Source organism: Pteronotus mesoamericanus, unplaced genomic scaffold (assembly GCF_021234165.1).
Source record: "Pteronotus mesoamericanus isolate MK-2021 breed Mesoamerican mustached bat unplaced genomic scaffold, CSHL_Meso_final contig_78, whole genome shotgun sequence".
NCBI classification, from domain to species: domain Eukaryota; kingdom Metazoa; phylum Chordata; class Mammalia; order Chiroptera; family Mormoopidae; genus Pteronotus; species Pteronotus mesoamericanus.
Genome location: NW_026555258.1, coordinates 11040029 through 11060551, shown reverse-complemented (window position 1 = coordinate 11060551; position 20523 = coordinate 11040029). Strand labels below are relative to the sequence as shown.

At 50.5% G+C, this 20523-nt stretch overlaps 1 protein-coding gene and 1 pseudogene across 3 annotated transcripts in view; one reads left to right on the top strand and one right to left on the bottom strand.

Moving 5' to 3' along the window:
* GGTA1 (glycoprotein alpha-galactosyltransferase 1 (inactive)) overlaps nucleotides 1–20523 on the bottom strand; it is a 54942-nt gene that overhangs the window by 15166 nt on the left and 19253 nt on the right. Inside the window, exons 2-4 of one of the 3 annotated variants that reach the window (XM_054584455.1) lie at nucleotides 11592–11705; nucleotides 3088–3176; nucleotides 171–206 (exon numbers count right to left, since the gene is read on the bottom strand). In XM_054584455.1, coding sequence (XP_054440430.1) covers nucleotides 171–206; nucleotides 3088–3167 — 116 coding nt within the window. In that variant the 5' untranslated portion in view covers nucleotides 3168–3176; nucleotides 11592–11705. The remainder of the gene's footprint in view (nucleotides 1–170; nucleotides 207–3087; nucleotides 3177–11591; nucleotides 11706–20523) is intronic. The other 2 variants (XM_054584456.1, XM_054584457.1) reach the window with 2 other exon arrangements.
* The window catches only part of LOC129079485 (uncharacterized), a 42844-nt pseudogene continuing 35463 nt past the window's right edge, over nucleotides 13143–20523 (top strand).

Here is a 20523-nt window from a genome sequence, read left to right as displayed (position 1 = left end):
GGCTGCCTAGGAGGCCAGAGGCATGCCGTCCAGACCCCTGGGAACCCAGGCCTGCGCTCCGTCTTTGACCAGAGCCACATCACCAGCTGCCACGTTAGGAATGGGCTGGAGGAGGTGTGGGAGAGGTCACAGGAACAGTCCCAGAGCCATCTAAAATTCAAGGCACTTACTTTGAGTGATATATCCACAAGAAAGAGCCTTCTGGGCTAAAATCAAACAAGAAAGAAAAATATATTGTGTTACTTTTCATTCTGAGAAAAGCTATTTTGCAACCATTATCACTGAAGCCCTGGGGTGAGCTAAGAGCCTTGTTTTAGCTACTCTTAGGTTTCCACCTTCCTTGAGATATAACCAAGGGTCTCAGGAGAGAGGGAAGTTCCACGGCAGTCATGTCAGTACTCCCCACAACAAGGAGGTCTGTGGAGACTCAAATCTTAGTAAAAAAGGCGACAGCCCTTCATTGTGGCTTCAAGAGGAGGCTCACAGACAGGTCTCCTCCCACGACCTCCTCAGGATCCCCAAGCCTCAGCCAGCCTACATGCAGGATTTACTTTCCCTCAGAACACAAAACAAGGAATGACTGCGGAGCCCAACGCCGTGCCCAGAGCAGGGCTCCAGAGATGCGGTGCTCCTTGTCTAGACGCGTGGGCGAACACCTCCCGTGTAAGGCTGTTGTAAGAGCGGGAGCGAGTGCACGCAGTTCCGGGCACACACAAACACGCAATAACTAGTAGCTGCTATCATCATAATTGCCATCGCCATCATTATTCTTTTATTGTGACTTTCCTCCAGCTCTAAAGTTCTAAGATTTTTTTTCATCCAGCTTCAAACCAAATGCTGCCCTGGATGACATTCTTTCAGGATGCTCTGCTGACAACAGCTGATGTGATCAGGCAGGTTAGCTTAAAAATCCTTTTTAGCCTGGCACTGACCACCTGCACAAGGCTAGTGCCCTCAGCTCACCTCAAATCATCCCACAGCCAATTCACAAGGTGGCAAAGGATCTCCTGCCTTTCAAGGCCCTTGTAGGTACTCAAGCAGATTCCTCACACTGAGTAATGATGTGGCCACAGTCTGGGTGCCACGTGTCCTTGAAGCGCAGTCAGAACCTGCTCTGGCTACCGAGCAAAGACAATGTGTCTAGCACTGCAAAATGACCCTCTTTATGGAAGGCCAATGCCAATATGCACATCTGTGCCTTTGGCTACATATTTTAATTTTATGAACAACCCAAAATACGGACGCACAACTCTGGCTGCAATTCAGGACACCACGGTTATCCAGGCAACAAGCACTCCCAGCTTGAAGGTTATCCACACAAGCACCCTAACTCAGGGTAGGTCCCCTAAAGGGCACCTGTTCTTCTGCTGAATTCTTCCATCTGCTAGAGCTCTTCCTTCAAGCTGCCAAAATCCCCTGTCCTGCTCTGCCCTCTAGAGCAGAGGGTGATGGTGACAGCAGTGATGAAGGTGAGGAGGAGGATGATGATAAACGTGGCAGCTAGCGTCTCTCGAGGGCTTATTAAGTTCCAGACATTGCCCTAACTGCTTTATGTACAATAACTTACTTAATTTTCCAGCAATCCTATGAAGCAGGTACTAAATTATTATTCCCATGTTTAAAGATAAGGAAAATGAGGAAGCGTGGCAGGGTAAGTTGCCCAAGGTCACAGAGGAATTAAGTGGTGGCACAGGATCAGCCCAGGCGGCCTAGCTCCGGACTCCAGCCAGGACATTTCCTCCTCAGCTCTTGAGTCCATAAGGGAGGCTCAAGGTCCCTTCGCCAACTCTTGTTTGTCTTTTCTTCAGACCAAGTACCCCAGTTTCCTCAGTTTGAAAGTTCTGATTTGTTGATCCCTCTAACTTAGCCACACTCATATTTTTCTTCAAATGAGTTGTTCAGAAAGACAGAAAAAGACATTGCAGAAGCAGTTTGATCTATGCAGCACCCGGGGGGAAAAACAGCTCCCAATTCTGGAGCAATTCTCCTTCTACTGATGGACCTCAAGGTGCAGCTCCTCTTTTAGTAGCCAAGATGGTCCTGTTGGCTCATCAAGTCTTAGAATTTAAGAACTGGAAGACATTCAAATGTTAATTCAGGCTGTCACTGTGAACTTGGGGGCTACTTGAACACTGCACCATGAAAATATTAATGGTGCCAAGAGAGCTCTCCCCGCCCAGAGGTTTACAGTGGTTTTTTGGACGAACTATACCAGTGCTTTTTGAGTCAAAGGCATCATGCATTTTTGTAGCTGCTTGTGGAGACGTCTTTCTATCAGAAGCCTCTCCAGCTGGAACTTGCAAAGTATTGTAGTTTCCAAAAGCACAGAAGCAGCTTTTGGGGAATGCACTCAGAAATGTTTAATTCACTTTGCTTCCAATGGTAAAAAAAAGAAAAGTTTTAGCCAGACACAAATAAATCACTCATGACTCAAGTGCATTTTGCAGCAAAAGTCAACACCTTGAGTTGCTCTTTTAAACTCTGCAAATATCCCAGAATTGCAAGAAACAGGGTGGATTTCTCATGGAATTTGTGTCTGAAATTCCTTAAGGTAATTTCTATATCTGGCCATATGAATAACTGAAATTACATTTTCGGCTTAATAAGACCTGGATCTACTCTGCCCAGAACGGGAAGAGTACAAAAATCAAGACATTAGGAACATGGCAGGGAGGAAGATAGTTGATTAGCCAGAAGGTACTTGCAGCTCTAATGCTTTGAAACACAGCTCAGGGCTAAACTGAGCAACAAGGAATATGGGGACAGACTGACAGATGGAGAGCAGGGTGACAGCTCGTGGTGGCGGGGAGTTAGCGGGCGGAGCGACTGAGCGAAAAGGAAAAAGGACTCACAGACAACAGTGTGGCGAATGCTGGGGGGAGAGGTGTACAAGGGAACTAAGTGGTAATGGAAAAAGAAAACGATTAAAAAAAAAACAAGACAGTCAGGGCTCAGGGATACAGAAAGGGTTGAATTTCTTCTATATGGTTTCAGTTAAGTCTACCTTTAATTCAGCCTGGTGACTTGGCTACTATTGGAGATTAGAGTAACTTTTATCAATATCATTTCATCATGTTTCATAATTACCTGTTGATATATTCCCAAAATACAACAATTACAGTTGAGACAACCAGCATTGACAGAATCACTTTTCCTTTGACATTCATTATTTTATCCTGTGAAAAGAAAAAAAAAAAAATGGGAAAAATAGACTCAATAAATCCCAAGCGATATATGGTTTTTAAGAAGTGCTTCTACCTATATCCTCTCTAAAAGGAAATGTTCATGAATGCTTAATTAGAACTCAGGAGTGTGCTCTCCCTTGAACTGCATAGGGCTGCAATGGCAAATTAGGCCAGTTCAATGAATTGACAGGGCTCTCGTGTTGGGAATGATGGCAAGGCCACTTTGTGACTCAGAGGGAAAGTGCCCGGATGATCGTGAGGTCCAGCTTGGATGGGGAAGCATGAAGGAGTAACTGTAAATGGTTCCCATGGCCGCCAACTGCCTGAACTCAGATCGCCCCTCTCAGCAAATGACAGCAGGGACCATCCATTTCCTAGCTGTGCTTCCCCTCATGGCCTGACCACATGCCCCATGCTCAGAGCGGGGGAACCGCTCAGTCCTTGACAATCTAGGTCCACCCACTTCCCACCCCCACCCAGCCTCTCCCCTCCACACCGACAGTGAGCAAACAGCTGGTGCACAGTAAGCACGCAAATACTTCCTGATTGCTGCATTAATTGTGGTTGAGCGGGGAGAGGTTCGGGGTGGGGAAGAGCAGGTTGGGAAGTACTTTAAGTAGGGCGGTCAGGGAAGGCCTTGCTGGGGAGGCAACTAAAGCTTCCCCAGGAGTGAAGACAGGATGGAGAGGGTGAAAAGCCATGAGAAGGCACGAGAAAATTTCAGAATGGCACCTATGACAGGCTGACAGGAGAAAGAGCTTCTAGTGTTTGAAAAAAAGACAAAAGCAAAAAGCATGAACAAGAAAAAATAGTGGTGCTCTTTCACCTGAGTAGCTGGAACAAGGGTGGGGCGGGCGGCAGGGCAGAGGGCACCTGGAAAGGCCTGGAAAGGGGGCAGGGGCCCACAGAAGCCTCTAAAGCTGGGTATCACCTGATCCGACTTCATTCAGAGACCCCAGTGGGTGCTGGGGAGTGCTGGGGGCAGGGAATGAGTGTGGGGACAAGGGCAGACACAGGGACATGAGGTGCCAGGCTATTCCAATGGCCAAAAAGAAGGAGCGGCCTGTGTTGAAAAGGAGGTGGAGAGAAGTCGATTAATTCCCATAGTTTGAAGAAGAGAAGTGATCGGATTTGGCTGGTAATTTACACATCAGGGTTGAGGGAGAGGGAAGAAGCAAGGTTTCTGTGTAAGCAGGTGGGCTGTGGCATTTCCTCAGTGGGCTGGAGGAGGACCAGGTTTGGGGATGAGAACCATGAATTCCCTTTTGGACGTGTTACTTTCAAGGAGTGTGTGAACATCTAAATAGGGGTGGCAGGTCCGCAGTTTATCCGGGAGGTGTGGGTGGGACATGCAGCTGGAGGCATCGTCCACATGGACGGTATTTAAGGTGAAGGAGAGGAATTCCCTCACCGGGGGAGAGGATGTAGAGGGAGAAAAAGGAAGGAAGAGGACCCTGGGCGGAAGTGACATTTAGAGGTAAGACAGAGAAGGAGAGGAGAAGGAGTGGGCTAGGAGGCGGGAGGAAAACCGAGAGGGTGGACACCCGGAAGCCAAGGGAGAGAGTGGCCAGCTGTACCATTCATCAAGTGTCATGGCCTTTGTGAAGCCACTTCCTACCCCTTCCCTGGCCACCAGCGAAATGGCCTTTCTCTCCTCTGGCCCCCTCGTCACTCTATTCACAGTGCTGCGCACAGCACCTAGGGAGGTGGGTCACATGGGAACATCCACATGTGGCCCTGTCTCCTCCGCCGGTCAGTCTGAGTTTCCCAAGGGCGGGAGGAAGGTCCCATTCAATCCTGAATCGCCAGTGCCTCACGCGAAGTCAATGAGGCCCTCTATAAATGTTTGGTGAGGGAATTAAATAAAATGAAAATGACACTGAAATTTATCTTTTCAGGAGACGGGATATTTTGCAACTCTTTTCAAAGAGGGTCTTAGACGATTCCAGTCTTGGATCTCAGGTGCTGCATCACTTTATTATAAATTCAGTTAAAGAACATGGTTATCGGCCATGATACTCTAGTCCTCCTTGCTTAGAAAGTATGCTCTATTGGGAAACCGAAAAGCCAGTGCTGAACTCAAGGTCACAGCTCAGCCAGCTTTCGAATGTCCCCATGATCAGCGGCATTCCAGAGGCACAAGAAGGTGGGCCTGCTGGGTCCCCTCTAAACCTCACTCTTGGGCTTCTTCCCTTTGAGACCCCCTGAGCTGGTTGGCACATACGGCCTAAGGCCTGTGGCAAAGTCACAAAATGCAACTGCACGCAACTCTGCCTCTCTGCTGGAAAAGCCACTTGAAGTCCACATCAACAGCATTAGCATTGAGCGCTAGAAAAGTCCTGGCTTGCGGACCAAACAGACGTGGGCTGAGGCTGCAGCCACCTCTGCATGCTGAAGTTTTCACTCCCAGAGGAGTGTGGATAGTGATCAAACTCACGGGCTTTGGAAGGAGGTGGGGACTGGAATCCCAGCTCTGATACACACGAAACCAGCTCACCCTGACCATGTGGCAGTCCCTTATCCACGTCTCCAGAAAGCTCTGAAAACCTGAAAATCTCTTTGTAATTCAATTAGCACTATGACCCTGACATGAGGCTATTTATCATCCTTATCCCACTTAGCGATAACGTTTAAACGTCCCTTTGCGTAAATGTGGATGCATTTTATTATTTGGTGCCGCTGCACTGGGAGTGTTACATAACACGGAATATAATCCGCACCTTCTGTCTTCCAGGCCCTCGGGTTTCAGAAAAGGGGCTGTGGACCTGTAGTGGATTAGTAAATTGGTCTCCTTGTCTCTAAAATGGAGGTAAAAATGGCCATGACTGCAAGAGATAACGTCCATAAAATACTTACTATTGTGCCTGGCGCCATATAAATGTGTACGAAATGTTTGTTCTTATGACTGGTACCCATAAACAGGCTGTCAGGAGGACCCAGTGAGACAGCACAGCGCCCCATATTAGCCAGAGCTCAAAACATACTTGATGGAAAGAATGAGGGTTTTGGAATAACATGTGAAGCAATAAAGACAGGGAGATGCAGATTAGGCTCTAAAGGTTCTCCATCTGCTCCGCGCTGCAGCACCACGAAGAGCTCACGGAAGTGGGAGGACACTTTGAGTTTCTTGGATCGAGGCGGGGCCCTGCTACAACACCCTGCGTGTGCTGCGGAGGCCACCACGCCGCACTGCATGCATCCCAGGCTTTATCAGCCCCACCTGCTGAGGATCAAATGCAACTGTCCCCCAGTTAAAAAAACATGAAATGGAGAAACATGCAAACTCCCATGGTAGAATACACGGAGGCTAATGTCAGGAAGAGCCCAAATCAACACAGCTCCTAATCGCCTCGCCATGCAAAGTGTTTAAGACTTTTCATTTCAGAAATTAGCATCAGAGGCAATTCATGAAGCCTCTTTCTTTCTGGACTTCACAGATTGCTTGAGTAGGCTTACTTTTTGCAGTGGCCAGTTGTCACTCTTGTTGGAGATTTACGATTGGATGCTGCCCAAATGAGCCAATATCGTGTCCTTTAGCAAAGCACTAGAAATGGGCGTAGACATGCTTCCTGGGATCTGGAATGCACATCTCCAGAGAAGGAGGGGTTGGCAGTGTGGCCAGCAAGTCTTTTAAAACACTTTTATATTTCTCTCTGGACAAAAATGAGGATTTGGCAGCCAATGTGGTCTGAAAGTCTTTCTCTTATGGGTTTGTCTCTCAGAATTTTCAGAACTGCATAATTCTGCAGAGGGTGGTTGACTATCTTAGCCACCAACTAGGAAACATAGGGTTGCTTCTAAATTCCCAATTTAAGGTGCAGAGCACAGAATCAGGACGGCCGAATATGGACACCCCGCCTCACGTGGGAGCGTGAACGCCAGGTCAGCAGCCCCGACCCCTCTGAGCCCCCAGTGAAGCAGCCACACCCAGGCCTGCCAGGGCCCTCCCCCCATCTCTCAGGCCCTCCTGTCCCCGTGCCCATGGCTGCTCTCTGAATCCATCCTACCTCCCAGAACTTGGCCCCTGTCACACACCCCTCTCTTGGACCCCTTGCTAAGAACATGGGGGCGTTTCTAAGGGCAGGGTCACCTTGTAAAGCCTATTATTTCTCCATCTGCCCCGCTTCACTTTCCTCCTTTTCCTTTTCCGCTATATTTTCCTGGAGTGTCAGGCAGGCTTTTCCATGTTGCTCATAAATTAATCCTTCCTTGCCTACCAAAAAGACAGACACAGACACAGACACAGACACACACACACACACGCACACACACGCACACGCGCGCGCCCCGCCTCCCCCGCCCCCCACTCCCGGTTTTGTCTGGGCTAAGCAAAGGCATTCCTTCGAAACAGAAATCCTCTCGGAAAGGAATTCTAGCGGACTGTGGACCTTGTTTTCTCTGTCTCCTGTCAGGGGGAAGTGGATGTCTCAGCTGAATAACAGCGCTCAGAAGCCCTGGCAAAGCCATCGTCTCTGAGAGCCGGGACCTGCGCGGGAGAGCAATGGCAGAGGAGACCCAGCATTCCTCTCTGCCTGCGGTTCCTCGCCTGCCCCTGGAACCCGTACCCTGCTCTCTGGAGCTGCCCCTGCTTGTTGCAGGCTCAGTCGCTCTTGGATGACTGAGATGGGGTCAAAGACTCTGAGTGACAAGTGCTGTGAACAGTTAAGGGGCAAGGGAGGCCACAGAAGCAAATTGTGTGTTAAAGACTTTGGACAAAACTCCTATCTTCTGCCTTCCACATCCCCCACTGCAGTGTTTAGATCCAGCATTCCAGGGAGAAACCAGGCCAGCGCTGACTCTTAAATCAGCGGTCCCAGACATAGGCCTCGGGTAGGTTCTCTGCCTCTGAACTGTGTTTACATGTACAAGTGCCCTCCTCCGAGGGTCTTGAAAGTTCAAAAGGAGACCATGCGTATGAAGCACACTGTGCCCGTGGTCAGTAAATGCTCCACAGGTGCTCTGAAGGCAGAGAAGTGGCTTCATCTGGGAGAGATGTGTGGGTCCCCCAGGGTGGCACCGCACAGAAACTCAAGGGAGAGCCCCCCACAACCCCCACCGGGGCTTTGTGACAGTCAGCTCCCCTCCCCACTGTCCACGGCTCAGGGCCCAGCTGCTCATGGCCGCTGCCCCACTGCCTGTAGCTCGAGCTGGGTGGGGAGGGAGCTGAGGCCGACCAGCCCCACCTTCCACACAGAGCAGGTGCTAGAGACCGGGGTCATGGGTGTCTCTGGCCTTAGTCTCCCTGTCCCTGAAAGAAGCCACTCAGACTTAACTTTCCATGACAGGCTTTCCTAACTGACCCAGGACGTGGAGGAGAAATCAACCACTGGCTGGAAGTCTCATTACAAGCCACACAGAGCACCCCTTACTGCAATGGCCCCATAGATTCCTTAAAGTGATGATCAAAGGAGGAGATCACCCACCAACACGAGTGGAACGCAGAGGCCTCCCTACCTAGAAGCGAATAAAACCCGGAGGGAGGCTGTCTTGCGGACTGGGGCTGAGAGTGGGTAAGGCCCGAGTGCGTCCCAGGGGCGAGGGGCGTTCCCTTGCCCGGGGCAGTCACCCCAGCCTTGGTGCCTGGACTGGGGCTGCAGGTGGGTCCGCGGGACTGACCCCACTATCTGTGCACCCGCCTGGGTCCCAGTAACTATCAGCCCCAGGTGGACCCTGTTGTGCACCCAAGAGCCTTCCGCTTTGATCCCAAGGAGAAAGGGCTGACCTAGGTGCCACTCTGCTCCCTGCTCAGGGCTCATGATGATCAGGACACTGCCACCCTGTGCCCATACCCTCCACCCACCCCCAGGCAGGGTCAGCAGCTGAGTTCCCTGTGCTCTGCCCAGAGGCCGGAGCAAGAAGCTGCCCAAAGACTTAGAGGTGTAGCATCACCAATAACAAGTTATGAAACTGAAAGACACTCTTCTAAACTCTCACTAATGAAAAGCAGCTGCTGATTAACCATGAGAGAGGCAAAACTGATTTATCTTTCGTCTCTATTAAAAATGATACTACAAAATCATTGTCAAATAAAGAGGCAACCCAAGAGTATGCGGCCAAAATATGGCAGGTGCATTGGACACCTAAGTAATATCATTTTTACATTATTTTCGCATCATTATGTTTTCTAAATTTTGCCCTCGTTGGAGTATGTGTCAGTTTTTGTTATTTGTTGTGATATGTCTTCTCACATTTTAAATACAGTTGACCCTTGCACAATGCAGGGATTGGGGGTACCAGCGCCCCTGCAGTTGGGAGTCGGCATGTAACTTTTGACTCCCCTAAAACTTAACTACTCACAAATAAGTACTTAAGACTTTCCAATAACATAGTTGATTAACATATGTTTGTATGCTATCTGTATTATATACTGTAGTCTTACAATAAAGTAAGCTAGAGAAAAGAAAATGTTAAGAAAATCATAAGGAAAATATATACACAGTACTTATTAGAAAAAAACCCGTGTATAAGTGGACCTTTGCAGTTCAAACCCATTTGATCAAAGGTCAACTGTATCCACTTCCATGCCTAATGTCGCATTTGCAACTCTGCATCCTTTCCTAAAGAGGTCCCTGAAAATGGAATAAGCTTCAGGCCCTAACAATACTTAGATGCTCCCCAAATGAACCAGGCCAGACCCTGGGCTAAACAGTTTAGCAGCAGTCTCAAGTTAAGCCTCACAACAATCCTGAAATCATCTAGTTATCCCCACTTTGAAGATATGAAAACAGAGGCTCAGAGAGGTTAAGTAACTTGCCCGATGTCACACAGCATAATGGCAGGATTCAGGTCCCAGGCATCAGTCTCTGGTGCTCACCACTTTTACCACCCTCTTCTCAAAGAAAACATGAGGGCCTACCCATAGACTAATCACTCGGGTCTGTTTGGAACATGCTCTCATTTCGCCTCTTCTGATTATCGCATAGAGACTGACTCAAAGCTAGCCAGTCACAGGCCAGCCTCGCTGAGGGGCCAGCTTTCCCTTTGACAATGTGGCGAGCACTGGCTCTCCTGCCATTCCCAGGCACCTCCTGCGCACCTGGTGTGGGTGTTCCTTGCTCCATCTGCTAATCCCTCACCATGGTCAGTGCAGTGAGGAAACTTTTGATGCGGAAACTGAGCTTCAGTGGCAGCTGAGATGGCAGGGCTCACCTAGAAAGGGATGGCAATTTGAAAAGCAGACCCTCTGACTCCCAGGACCAGCTCCTGGCAGGAGGCTGATGCTGGAGGTAAGGAGGGAGAATGCTGCTTTACCCAGAAGCTTCTAAATTGGTGGGCATGGGCCCTGGCTGGGTAACTCAGTTGGTTAGAGCGTCATCCTGATACACCAAAGTTATGGGATTGATTCCCAGTCTGGGTACATATAGGAATCAACCAATAAATGCATAAATAAGTGAAACAACAAAACGATGTTTCTCTCTCCCCCTTCTCCCTTCCTCTCTCTCTAAAATCAACAAATACATTAAATATTTAATAAATAGCCCTGGCTGGTGTGGCTCAGTGGACTGAATGCCAGCCTGTGAACCTCAGGGTCACTGGTTCAATTCCCATCAGGGCACATGCCTGGGTTGCTGGCCAGGTCCCCAGTAGAGGGCGCACGAGAGGCTACCACACATTGATGTTTCTCTCCCTCTCTTTCTCCCTCCCTTCCCCTCTGTCTAAAAATAAATAAAATCTTTTAAAGATATTTAATAAGTAAATTGGTGGACATTATAGGGAAGTGTTCCCCATTGGAAGAAACATAGTACAAGGCCTGAAAAAAAAAAGTGCATGGAAGGCTGTTTCTTGTCATGTTTTTCATTATGAGGGTCAGGATAAACACAGAGGAAACTAACGAACTAACAGACAAGTCTCAGACTAAATACATGGTGAAGTGTCGCTCCAGCCATCACAAACAGAACAACCTGTTCTCGGAGGCACATCTTGTCATGCCTTTTCTTGAATCCCTTCAGGAACTCTCAGGCTTGGATCCAGCCAGATTTGCCTTGCTGCCCAACTCAGACACTGCAAGGGTTTTTCCAAGAGAAATAAGGTCAGGTAGATGGAGGGGCTACCTCCCAACAGCACTCTGCATTCACTCACCCACAGTGCAGCCCAAGGGCCAGACTCAAGCCAGCCCCTGCACTGCCACGCTGAATCCTGCCGAGAAAACACCAGGCCGCAGCCACAGCCCAAAGAGGTGCTGCCAGGCGAGGCAAAACCCACAGCATCCTGCCAGCTTCCACTTCTACATCCCACGCCGGGGAGAGGAGGACTGTGGCTCCTTCCAGAACCACTGAGGGGGGGGGAAGCAAGAGGTTAGGGGGAGAGCAAGGGTCCTCCTCCAGGCGGACCCTCACCACAGCCGGCTTGCAGCTCCCCCAGGGACCCCAACAAGGCAGAAGGAAATCATTTCAACATTTCACATACCTCATCGTCTGCTTCTCTCCCCTCAAGAGTAAAAGGCAAAACAAAGTTCTATTGAGCTCCGTTCTGCAGAAGGAGGCAGGGCTGGGAGGAAGGGAAGGTGCTGTGGTCCAACTCCTGTCAAAAGAATAAACAGCTGTTTCAGGGAGATTGGGGCAGACAAATCCCAGAGCAGCCAGTGGCTTTGTTCCTTCCTGGGCCTGGGAAAGAGTCTCTTTATCAGGCTTCTTGACTCAGAGCTAGAGACCAATGCAGGGATGTTTCTCTCTGGGCCCACGAATTGCCTACCCTCCTTCATCAAGTGAAACTAGGCTGGCTGTTGGCAAAGGGAAGGCCACCACCCCAGAGAGGGACACACAGGCCACCCATACCTCCCACTCCTTTGCGAAAATGGGAACTGCCTTGAGCCCAAACAACCCCAACTGACTACTACTAGGAACAATCAATGGAGAAGTAAAAAAAAAAAATAAATAAAAAAATAAAAAAATAAAAAAATAAAAAAATAAAAAAACTTTTAAATGCAGAGAGTTGGGTGAAGTATGATTTCCTCAAGACTTGCTGAATCACTGCCTGAACACTCCTCAGAGTGAAGCCTGTCCTCTACATCGTTTAGCCTTTGGAAGTTGTTTTGTTTGAAAACTATTTTAATAGAATGTTACGGGATCTCCTGCACTGAAAACCAAGCCTAAGAGCTTTAAAAGGTCATAAGGCCCAACCCAGCTCTTTGGCTGAATAATGCTTAACCCTTCCCAGAACCCACCTCCAGCTCCCAGAATAGAATTTTCCAGCTGGAAGGGACCTCAGAGCAGTGCACTTTCAAACACCCAACGAAAACTCTTTCAAAAACACATGAAGTCATTCTCAGAACTCCACTGCCTAAAACAGAGGCTACGGAGTCCTAGGGCTGAAACAGGGAGGTGGAGCCGGAGCCCCGCTGCCCCATCCCTAGAGGCCTCTCGGGAGTACAGTCTGGAAACCCCAGACTAAGGAGAGGGAACCAAACCCAACAGAAAGGAGCCAAGTGTTGGCCCCACCCCCAAAGTCTGCCTAATGAGCATCTTCCTCTTGTTCTTCAAAGCAAATTTTTTTTTAACGCTCACCCGAGGATGTTTTGCCAATTTCAGAGTGAGAAGAAGGGGCGGGGGAGGTAGAGAAAGAGAAACATTGATGTAAGAGAAACATCAATTGCCCCCTGTACCTGACCCGACCAGGGATCGAACCCGCAACCTAGGTGTGTGCCCTAACTGGGGGGTCGAATCAGCAACCTCTTGGCGTACAGGGGGATGCTCCAACCAACCCAGCCACCCAACAAGGATTCCAAAGCAAATTTCACAGCCCCCTCCTCCGGGACATAAACTCGTAGGCCACGAATTTTAAGGTCCAGAAGTTTCCCAACAACTTGCTTAAACCTTTCCTGCCGGTATCTACCGAAGCTGCACAAATTCACACCTTCCGGCCCAGTCATTCCACTCTAGGTCTCTGCCCCAAATAACACGCACACAAGCTCCCCAAGGCACGTGAACTACAGCATTCCGAGGCCGCCCAAAGCCGGAAATGACCCCAGGCTGCTCTAGAACGTTGCAGGCTTCCGGCCCCGCCCCAGGCCCCGCCCTCAACCTCGGACGCCCCCCAGCCTCCCGGTGCTCGCCGCGCCCATGCCTGCAACAGGGCGGTCGCACGCAGCGTGGCGGCCGCGGGCGCCGAACACGGCGGCTGGGCCCGAAGGCTGCCCGGCGCTGGGTTGCCCAACCTGTGAGCGCCATTTCTTGGAGCGTCTGTGCCTCTGCAGCCCTCAGGCCTGCTGCTTCTGGAAGAACGTGCTTGACACGTGTACTGCGGTCGGCCTCCAGGCAAGCAAAATTTGCCTTTGGCACCAGTTCCCTATACCACGCTCCTGCATCACCCAGCACACACCCTATCGCAAAAGTACCAACGTCATCAACGGAGTTGAAAGAGCTAAGCCTCGATGACTTTAAGGGGAACTATTTGGTGCTCTTCTTCTATTCTTGGGCTTTCACCATCATGTGTCCTCCAGAAATTACTTTGAGTGGCAAAGCCAATGAGCCTCATGATGTGAACTGGGACGTCGGTGGAGTTTCCGCGGGCCCCTCTTGGGTCCCCTTGCGTGGACCAGCGCCTGGAGGAAGAATGGCGGTCTGGGCCGCAGGAACATAGGCCTGTTGTCAGACTTGACTGAGCATATGTCCCGAGACTATGGTCTTGCACTAAGAGGTCTCTCTTTATTTTTATTTATCTTGTATTGATTGACTGATTTCAGAAAGACAGAGGAAGCGGGGAGAGACAGACATCCATTCCTTGTTCCACTCATTTACACATTCATTGGTTGCTTCTTGTATGTGCCCTGATTGGGGATCAAATGTGCAACCTCTGTGTATCCGGATGACGCTCTGACCAACTGAGAAACCCAGCCAGGGCCCACAGGTCTCTTCGTAACTGACTGCAATGGAGGCATCACGCATTTGAGCGCCAATGACCTCCCAGCCGACCAAAGCGCGGAAGAAGCCCTCCGCCTGGTGACGGCACTTCAGTTTGCGGAAGTCCACGGAGAAGTCCCCACGACAAACTAGACCCAGGATTCTCCAACGATCAAGCCACAGCCGACTGCTTCCAAAGGATTCTCTGAGAAGGTAAATCATCCCACGTGCACCTGCAGCGTCTCAAAGAGCCACAGTTGGAACTCACTCGTAGCATTTCAAAGATGATTATGTATAGAAGGTAAAAAATCAATTACGCTTGCATTGATAAATATTACTCTAAATTCCTTGTTTTTGTAACATGGGCTAAGGCTTTATAAACATAGTTACAAAATCCCAAACGAAACTCAGATCTAAGGTGATCTTGTTGGGATACTATGCACAGCACTGAGAATGAGCTAACTACAGATACTGCCATCAACAGGAATGAACCTCACACACAGAGTATTGAGTGAAAGAAGCCCTGGATGTTTCCATTTATTTAAAGTTCGAAAATAGGCAACTCTATCTATGGTGGTAGAAGTCAGGATGGGGGTGGTAGAGACTGAGAGAAGGCCCAGAGGTCCTAGGGGGAGTAGTCATGTTGCTTCTTGAGCTGGGTAGTGGTTACGTGGGTATGTTCACTTCATGAAAACTCATCACGTATGGGCCTTTTCCACGTGTAGAGAACAAAAATGAACAGAAATCTTCCTGCTGAAAGCTGCCTTCTCTTGAGCATTCTGTCTTTCCCCGATACTGGCTCGAAGGCCACAGGACCATGGATAGCCCTGCCTTTTCCTTCACTTGGATTCTCTGCTCCTATGCCAAGCACCACCAAGCACCTTAGTAAGGGATCAGGGCAGGTCTGTTGCATTAAATGATCCAGGAAATCTGGACCTATGGTCAATGGGAAGGGGAAGGTAACAGTTCGGAGGCTAAGGAGCTGGGCTAAGGTAAACTGGTCCTTTTGACAAGCAAGCACTGCACTGATCGTGGGTCAGATGGGTCTCCCACTTTACCATTTACAAAGCAGCCTCTCCTTTATCTCATGATCCTCCGGGTCACCCACAGATGGTCAGGGAACAGTGAAGGCTCTGGGAGTCTCAGTGACTTCCTCAAAGCCACCAGCTATGGGTCTGGTACTGCTTTTCCCCTCAGCTGCTTCCAGGGGACATTCTAAGGTCAGTGGAATTAGAAACTCCAGGCTGTTTAACCACAGCTCAAAAAGCCTGCAAACTGGAAGGCAGGAAATGGAGCTTCTAAAGCATCCAACATGATCTTCCTCTTCCCTAGCACTCTCTCACGCTCAGGCTCTCAAAACAAAGGAGCCCACACTTGTGGCCATTCCTCAACTGAGGCAAAGAACTGTGGCAAGTGAGCCTCGACGGCAGCTCTGCTAATCAGAGGAGGCCAGAGCCTCGCCAGATGAGTGCGTGGCACGGGGCCCGGCAGGGCTGACTAATCTCCTCATTGGTTGGGTCACTAAGGCCCCTTCCAGTCCTGACAGCCCATGGGTCTGTTAGATAAACAGCCAGCATTCAGTACCTGTCCATGTGCCACATGCTGAGTCAGAGGACTTCAAGGCCTGGGAGTTGCAGCCAAGGGGGCTCCAGCCTGGGTGTGGGGAGCCCTGGCCTTGCGTCCCAGACCACCTCCTGCTGGGAGAAATGAAGGTCCAGTCCCCCCTCCCCGCCCTCGTGCTTATCTCTGTGAGGATATTTTTTGGCCAAGAACACTACAGACCAACAGATTTCAGGCTGTCACTATTTGTTTAATCCTAGATATGTGTAAGGCACTCACAAAGGACACTCTTGCCGATGCCTGCATGTGCTAGAACAACTGGGTTGGCTTCCTCCTCTGCGTGGGGGATAAACATCCCCACGTCTTGAGGTGGATGAGGGGGTTGTAGAGTGTGGTGGTTACAAGTGTACACTCTGGGGCTAGGCTGGCTGGGTCTGAGTCCCGGCTCTGCCCCTTTTGCTGTGAAATCCTGGGCAACTTCACTTTTCTCTGCCTGTTTCTACACATGCGGCCAGGCGCCTGATGGCAGTGGGTCACGGAATGCACTTCAGCGGAGGAGGTGATGTCCATAAGCATAAGGACCTCTTTCTTTGCAGCATAGGAAGGGCTGGAGAGAGGCTGCCAGCTAGAGAGACCCTGGAGAGAAAGGGAGGTGACTCTGGAGTGCGTTGCCGGCCCCTGGTGAGACAGAACCGAGGACAGAGAGGACAGGTGTAGGAGAGCAGCCCTGCGGGGGAGGGCGGAGGGGACCCCCCAAGACCGGCAGAAGATCCTTCCCCTCCTACAAAAGGGAAGGAGACAGGATGGGTGGGTTGGTGATGAGTTTCGGGGGAAAAGTAGGTAGTTGACAAGTTCTAATCCACAGCGGCTGAAGGATGGAGGACGAAGTAGGCGGGCTGTGTGGGTGGCAGACAAGCTGGGGGCCGTGCAGAGTCTTCCCTGGGGACCTCGAATCCTCTCACTGCTGCTGCGGAATCTGCATTTCATCTTGGTGGTGCCGAGGGCCCCTTCAGTGACATTAGGCCGAGGGAATTACATGATTTGCTTTATTACAGGAATTATGTGGCTGCCGGCTTAAGGCTTGTGGGAGAAGGAAAAGCTTCAGCCAGGGAGACCAGCCAGGGGGCTGCTGGCTGGTATCCCAGTAAAAGAGGGGAGGCCCGAACAAATGGATTGAGGCAGAAGACAAAGTGGCAGCCATTTGAGAGAAATGAAGGAAGGGGCATCTTGAAACCTTGGGTTACATGAAATCAATTCTCTTTCAAAGTTGGCTTAAATGTCACCTTCTTGGTGAGAACTTTCTGGATTTAAAATGACTTTCCTTTTGTAGCTTACTTATTTAACTTTTAACTTTCTCTACCAGAATGTCAGTGGCATAGACGGATACTTTTATATGCTTTGTGCATGTAGCAGTACCGGTTATAGCACCTGCCTCTCATACATTTCTGCAGGCGAACCGCATGCCTGGTACAGTGCTTGGCACCTAGGCGTCCAATACGGTGAGCATTTAAAATCGATGGCAATAACAATGTCAACAACAACAGTAAGCGAGGGGATCAAGGGAGTAAGACAGGCACAAGTCCAGTCCAGCGCTACGCTGAGTGTGGACCACGGATGTGTCCCCTGGGAGCCTGTTAGAAATGCGCAGCATCAAGCCCACCCAGCCCCAACCAGTAGGGATGCCCAGGGCAGTCCCAGAAATCTGTGTGTGCCGAGGTCTCCAGGTGAATCCAATGCTCACTCAAGTTTGCCAGACTCTGCCCTGGGCTGGTTCTCAGGCTCCTGGTTGAAGTAGGGGAGAAGATGGTGTTGCTGTTGGTGGGAAAATGGAGCAGAAGGGGTTGCCAGGCGAGGGGCTGGGGGTGGCGGAGTAGCTGCTGAGTTCCTTTCTAGATGTGTTGAGTTTCAAGAACCTGTTGGAGCCAGTTCAGCAAAGGCATCTTAGAGAGACAGCCCAGGGCAACCCGATTTGGAAGTTGCCAGCAAGAGGGCAAGAACCGGCAGGTCTGATGCGTGCTGACTGAGGGCAAGGAGGGGCGTTCTTAACGGGCACCTCCCTAAAACCTGAGTGAGGGGCACAGCCCAGAAGCAGGAGAACCAGAACAAAAGGGAGAAGGCGGGAGAGGCCGTCAGGACCCGGCGTGAGGGCTGCGAGGCAGAGATGGGGAAGCCGCACTAAAGTCCAGTCTAGACTCTGAGCTCGCCTGTCTCCCCTCCCCCCGCAGCACTCCCATCGGAAGGCCTCTGGCCCCGTTTGTCTCCGGAAGGGAGAAGGATGCCTGGACATGTGCCTGGCAAGGGTGCAGCTGTCTGAGAACCTCAAGACTCCCAGGCAAACAGAGGTGTGGCACGGAGACGTTCTGTTCCCAGTTCTGCCACCAACTCCAGGCAGCCCCTGCTGCACTTGGTTGATTCCAACCCGACCCCCCTCTGCTGGATGAAAACGTTGGGCTAGTGTGTCTTATTCTGCACTGTGTCTCAGTTCTGGGGTTCATGTCACCTTTCCTGCCCAGCCGCAGACTCTGGGCGAAGACGCCTGCATAGGGGCCTTTGGATGGAGGGAGGGCACTGTGCATAGGGAACCCCCACCCAGAACGAGTCCACAGTGTATGTGGTTTACTGGGCTACTGTCAGAACTGCTGAGAGTCAAGCTCTAGAGAAGGCTTCTCCTTCAGCCAAAATGGGAAGCCCTGTAAGCAGCCGGGGCATTGCCCATGAGAAGTGAAAGTTTTCAGGCTGGTTCCTGCTCTCCCTCCAGGAGCAGCCAGGAGGCAGAGACAGGCTCTCAAGGGGCCAGCTCCCAGTCCCAGCCTTGTTGCCCACCCCCGGTGCCCCCTGGCCGGCCAATGGCACAGTCTTCTAGGTGACAGGAGAGGAATAAACAAGTCCCACTCGGTCGCAGGCACTTAAGTCCAAGCCCCTCAGGCTTTTACAGCAGTGGTGACGTGTCAGCCCCCGCTGGCCCAGCCTCTCAAAGGTGGTGGCCCCGATTGCGGCACCTGTGCCGACAGCCTCTGCTTGAAGCCTTCTTCTAGTGACGAGGAACTCGCCACCTCCCTGGGCAGCCTGTTCCACTTCTAGACTATTCTGATTGTAAAACACATCTTTTCCGTGTGGAGCTAAGTAAGCTCTGCTTCCCAGAACATGATTAATAATAATACAAGTCACCATTTATTTACATACACCATCTCATCCAACCCTTACTACAATCAGTAACAATCATTCCCATTTCCCAGACAGGGAAACGGAGGCTCAGGGATTAAGTAACACAGACAAGATCCCAGAACCAATATGCTCTAGGTGTCCACGTAGCCTTGACTTTCCCACCGAACCTAACGGCTCCTCAGAGACGGGGTCTTCTGACTCTTTCCTCTGCAACCAAACCCCATCTTTCCTGGCCCACGTCAGGGAAGCCCTGCCCACCAGCACGCACTCATCAAGAAACATTCGGAGGATGTTTACTCAGTACCTGGAATGGCGCTGGGACAGGCACAGGCACAGAAACGAATGAGACCCACTCCCTGTACTTTTTTTTTTTAAGATTTTACTTATTTATTTATTTATTTATTTATTTTTAGAAGGGAAAGGAAGGAGAAAGGGAAAGAGACATTGATGTAGGAGAGAAACATTGATAGGCTGCCTCTCACCTGCTCCCAGCTGGGGACCTGGCCCCCAACCCAGGCATGGGCCCCGACCCCTGACTGGGAATCGAACTGGTGACCTTTTGGTCCACAGGTCAGCACTCAACCCACTACGCCACACCAGCCAAGGCGTCCCTGCACTTTTCAAGTCCAAGCCAGGTAAGAGAGACACACGTGCCCACACATTCCCAATGCTGCCTGCGGAGCTCAGCTGCTGCCTGCATGCTACCAGGCTGGGCACGGCGCCGAACAGGCCGCAGGGAGGTCCGCTGGCAGAGGCCGCTGCTCCTCTCTACCCCAGGGCCCTACCTCCTGTTCTCTTCTGTTACCAGCCTCCTTGTTCTCTGTCTTTTTATAGTAACCCCTTCTGGTGTAAAAATCCGGGAGACCATAGAAACTGCTTCCCCTAGGGCAGGTCTGATCTGTTGTAGATCAGTTCACAGATTATGGCCTTACTGCCCCCTTTCACTCCCAGAGGTCCTCCCGTCTCTTGGTTGGATCAGAGGGTCTTTCTAGAAAGTGAAGAGGGTTCAGCCCTGGCTGGTGTGGCTCAATGGGTTGAGCACCGGCCTGGAAACCGAGAGGTCAGCAGTTCGATACCTGGTCAGGGCACCTGCCTGGGTTGCAGGCCAGGCTCCCAGTTAGCAGGGTGTGAGAGGCAACCCATCGAAGTTTCTCTGGCACGTTCATGTTTCTCTCCCTCTCTGTCTCCCTCCCTTCTCCTCTCTCTGAAAGTAAATAAATAAATTAAATCTTTTAAAAAAGAATTTAAAATAAAGGGGTTCAATGAAGTCCCCTTCAGGGTCCTTTCCTGATTCTAGGATTCAGGGCTTGGGTTTCCTTCCTACCGGTCCCATAGGCCGCCAGAGCCTTTCCTGCGACCGCTCAGAGCGGGTACAAGCCCAGGCCTTCCTGTGTATGTCTGTCCCTGCGCCCGCCTGCACTGTGATGGGAGTGTCGGCACCCTCTGCTTCCCTGTGCAGGCCAGGAGGTCATCACAGTCTAAGAATGGACTGAAAAATTTTGAGGTTGTTTTGTCTTGGGGTTTTTTATTTTTTCCTCTACTAGATTTTCCTGGGTTTCTTGTGATAAGCTGACTTGAACATAAAAAAGCCTTTCAAGAATTAATCTCTAATGATTAGGTTCCAGGAAGCCTAGAATAAACTCAAAACAAAACAGAACAGCTCTTAATTAAGTCCACCATGGAGGTGGCTTTTCCCCAACCTGGACAGGCCTGGGTTCAAAGCCCGGTTCCCCTGCTTTCTGGCTGTGTGGTCCTGGATAAATGACTTCATACTT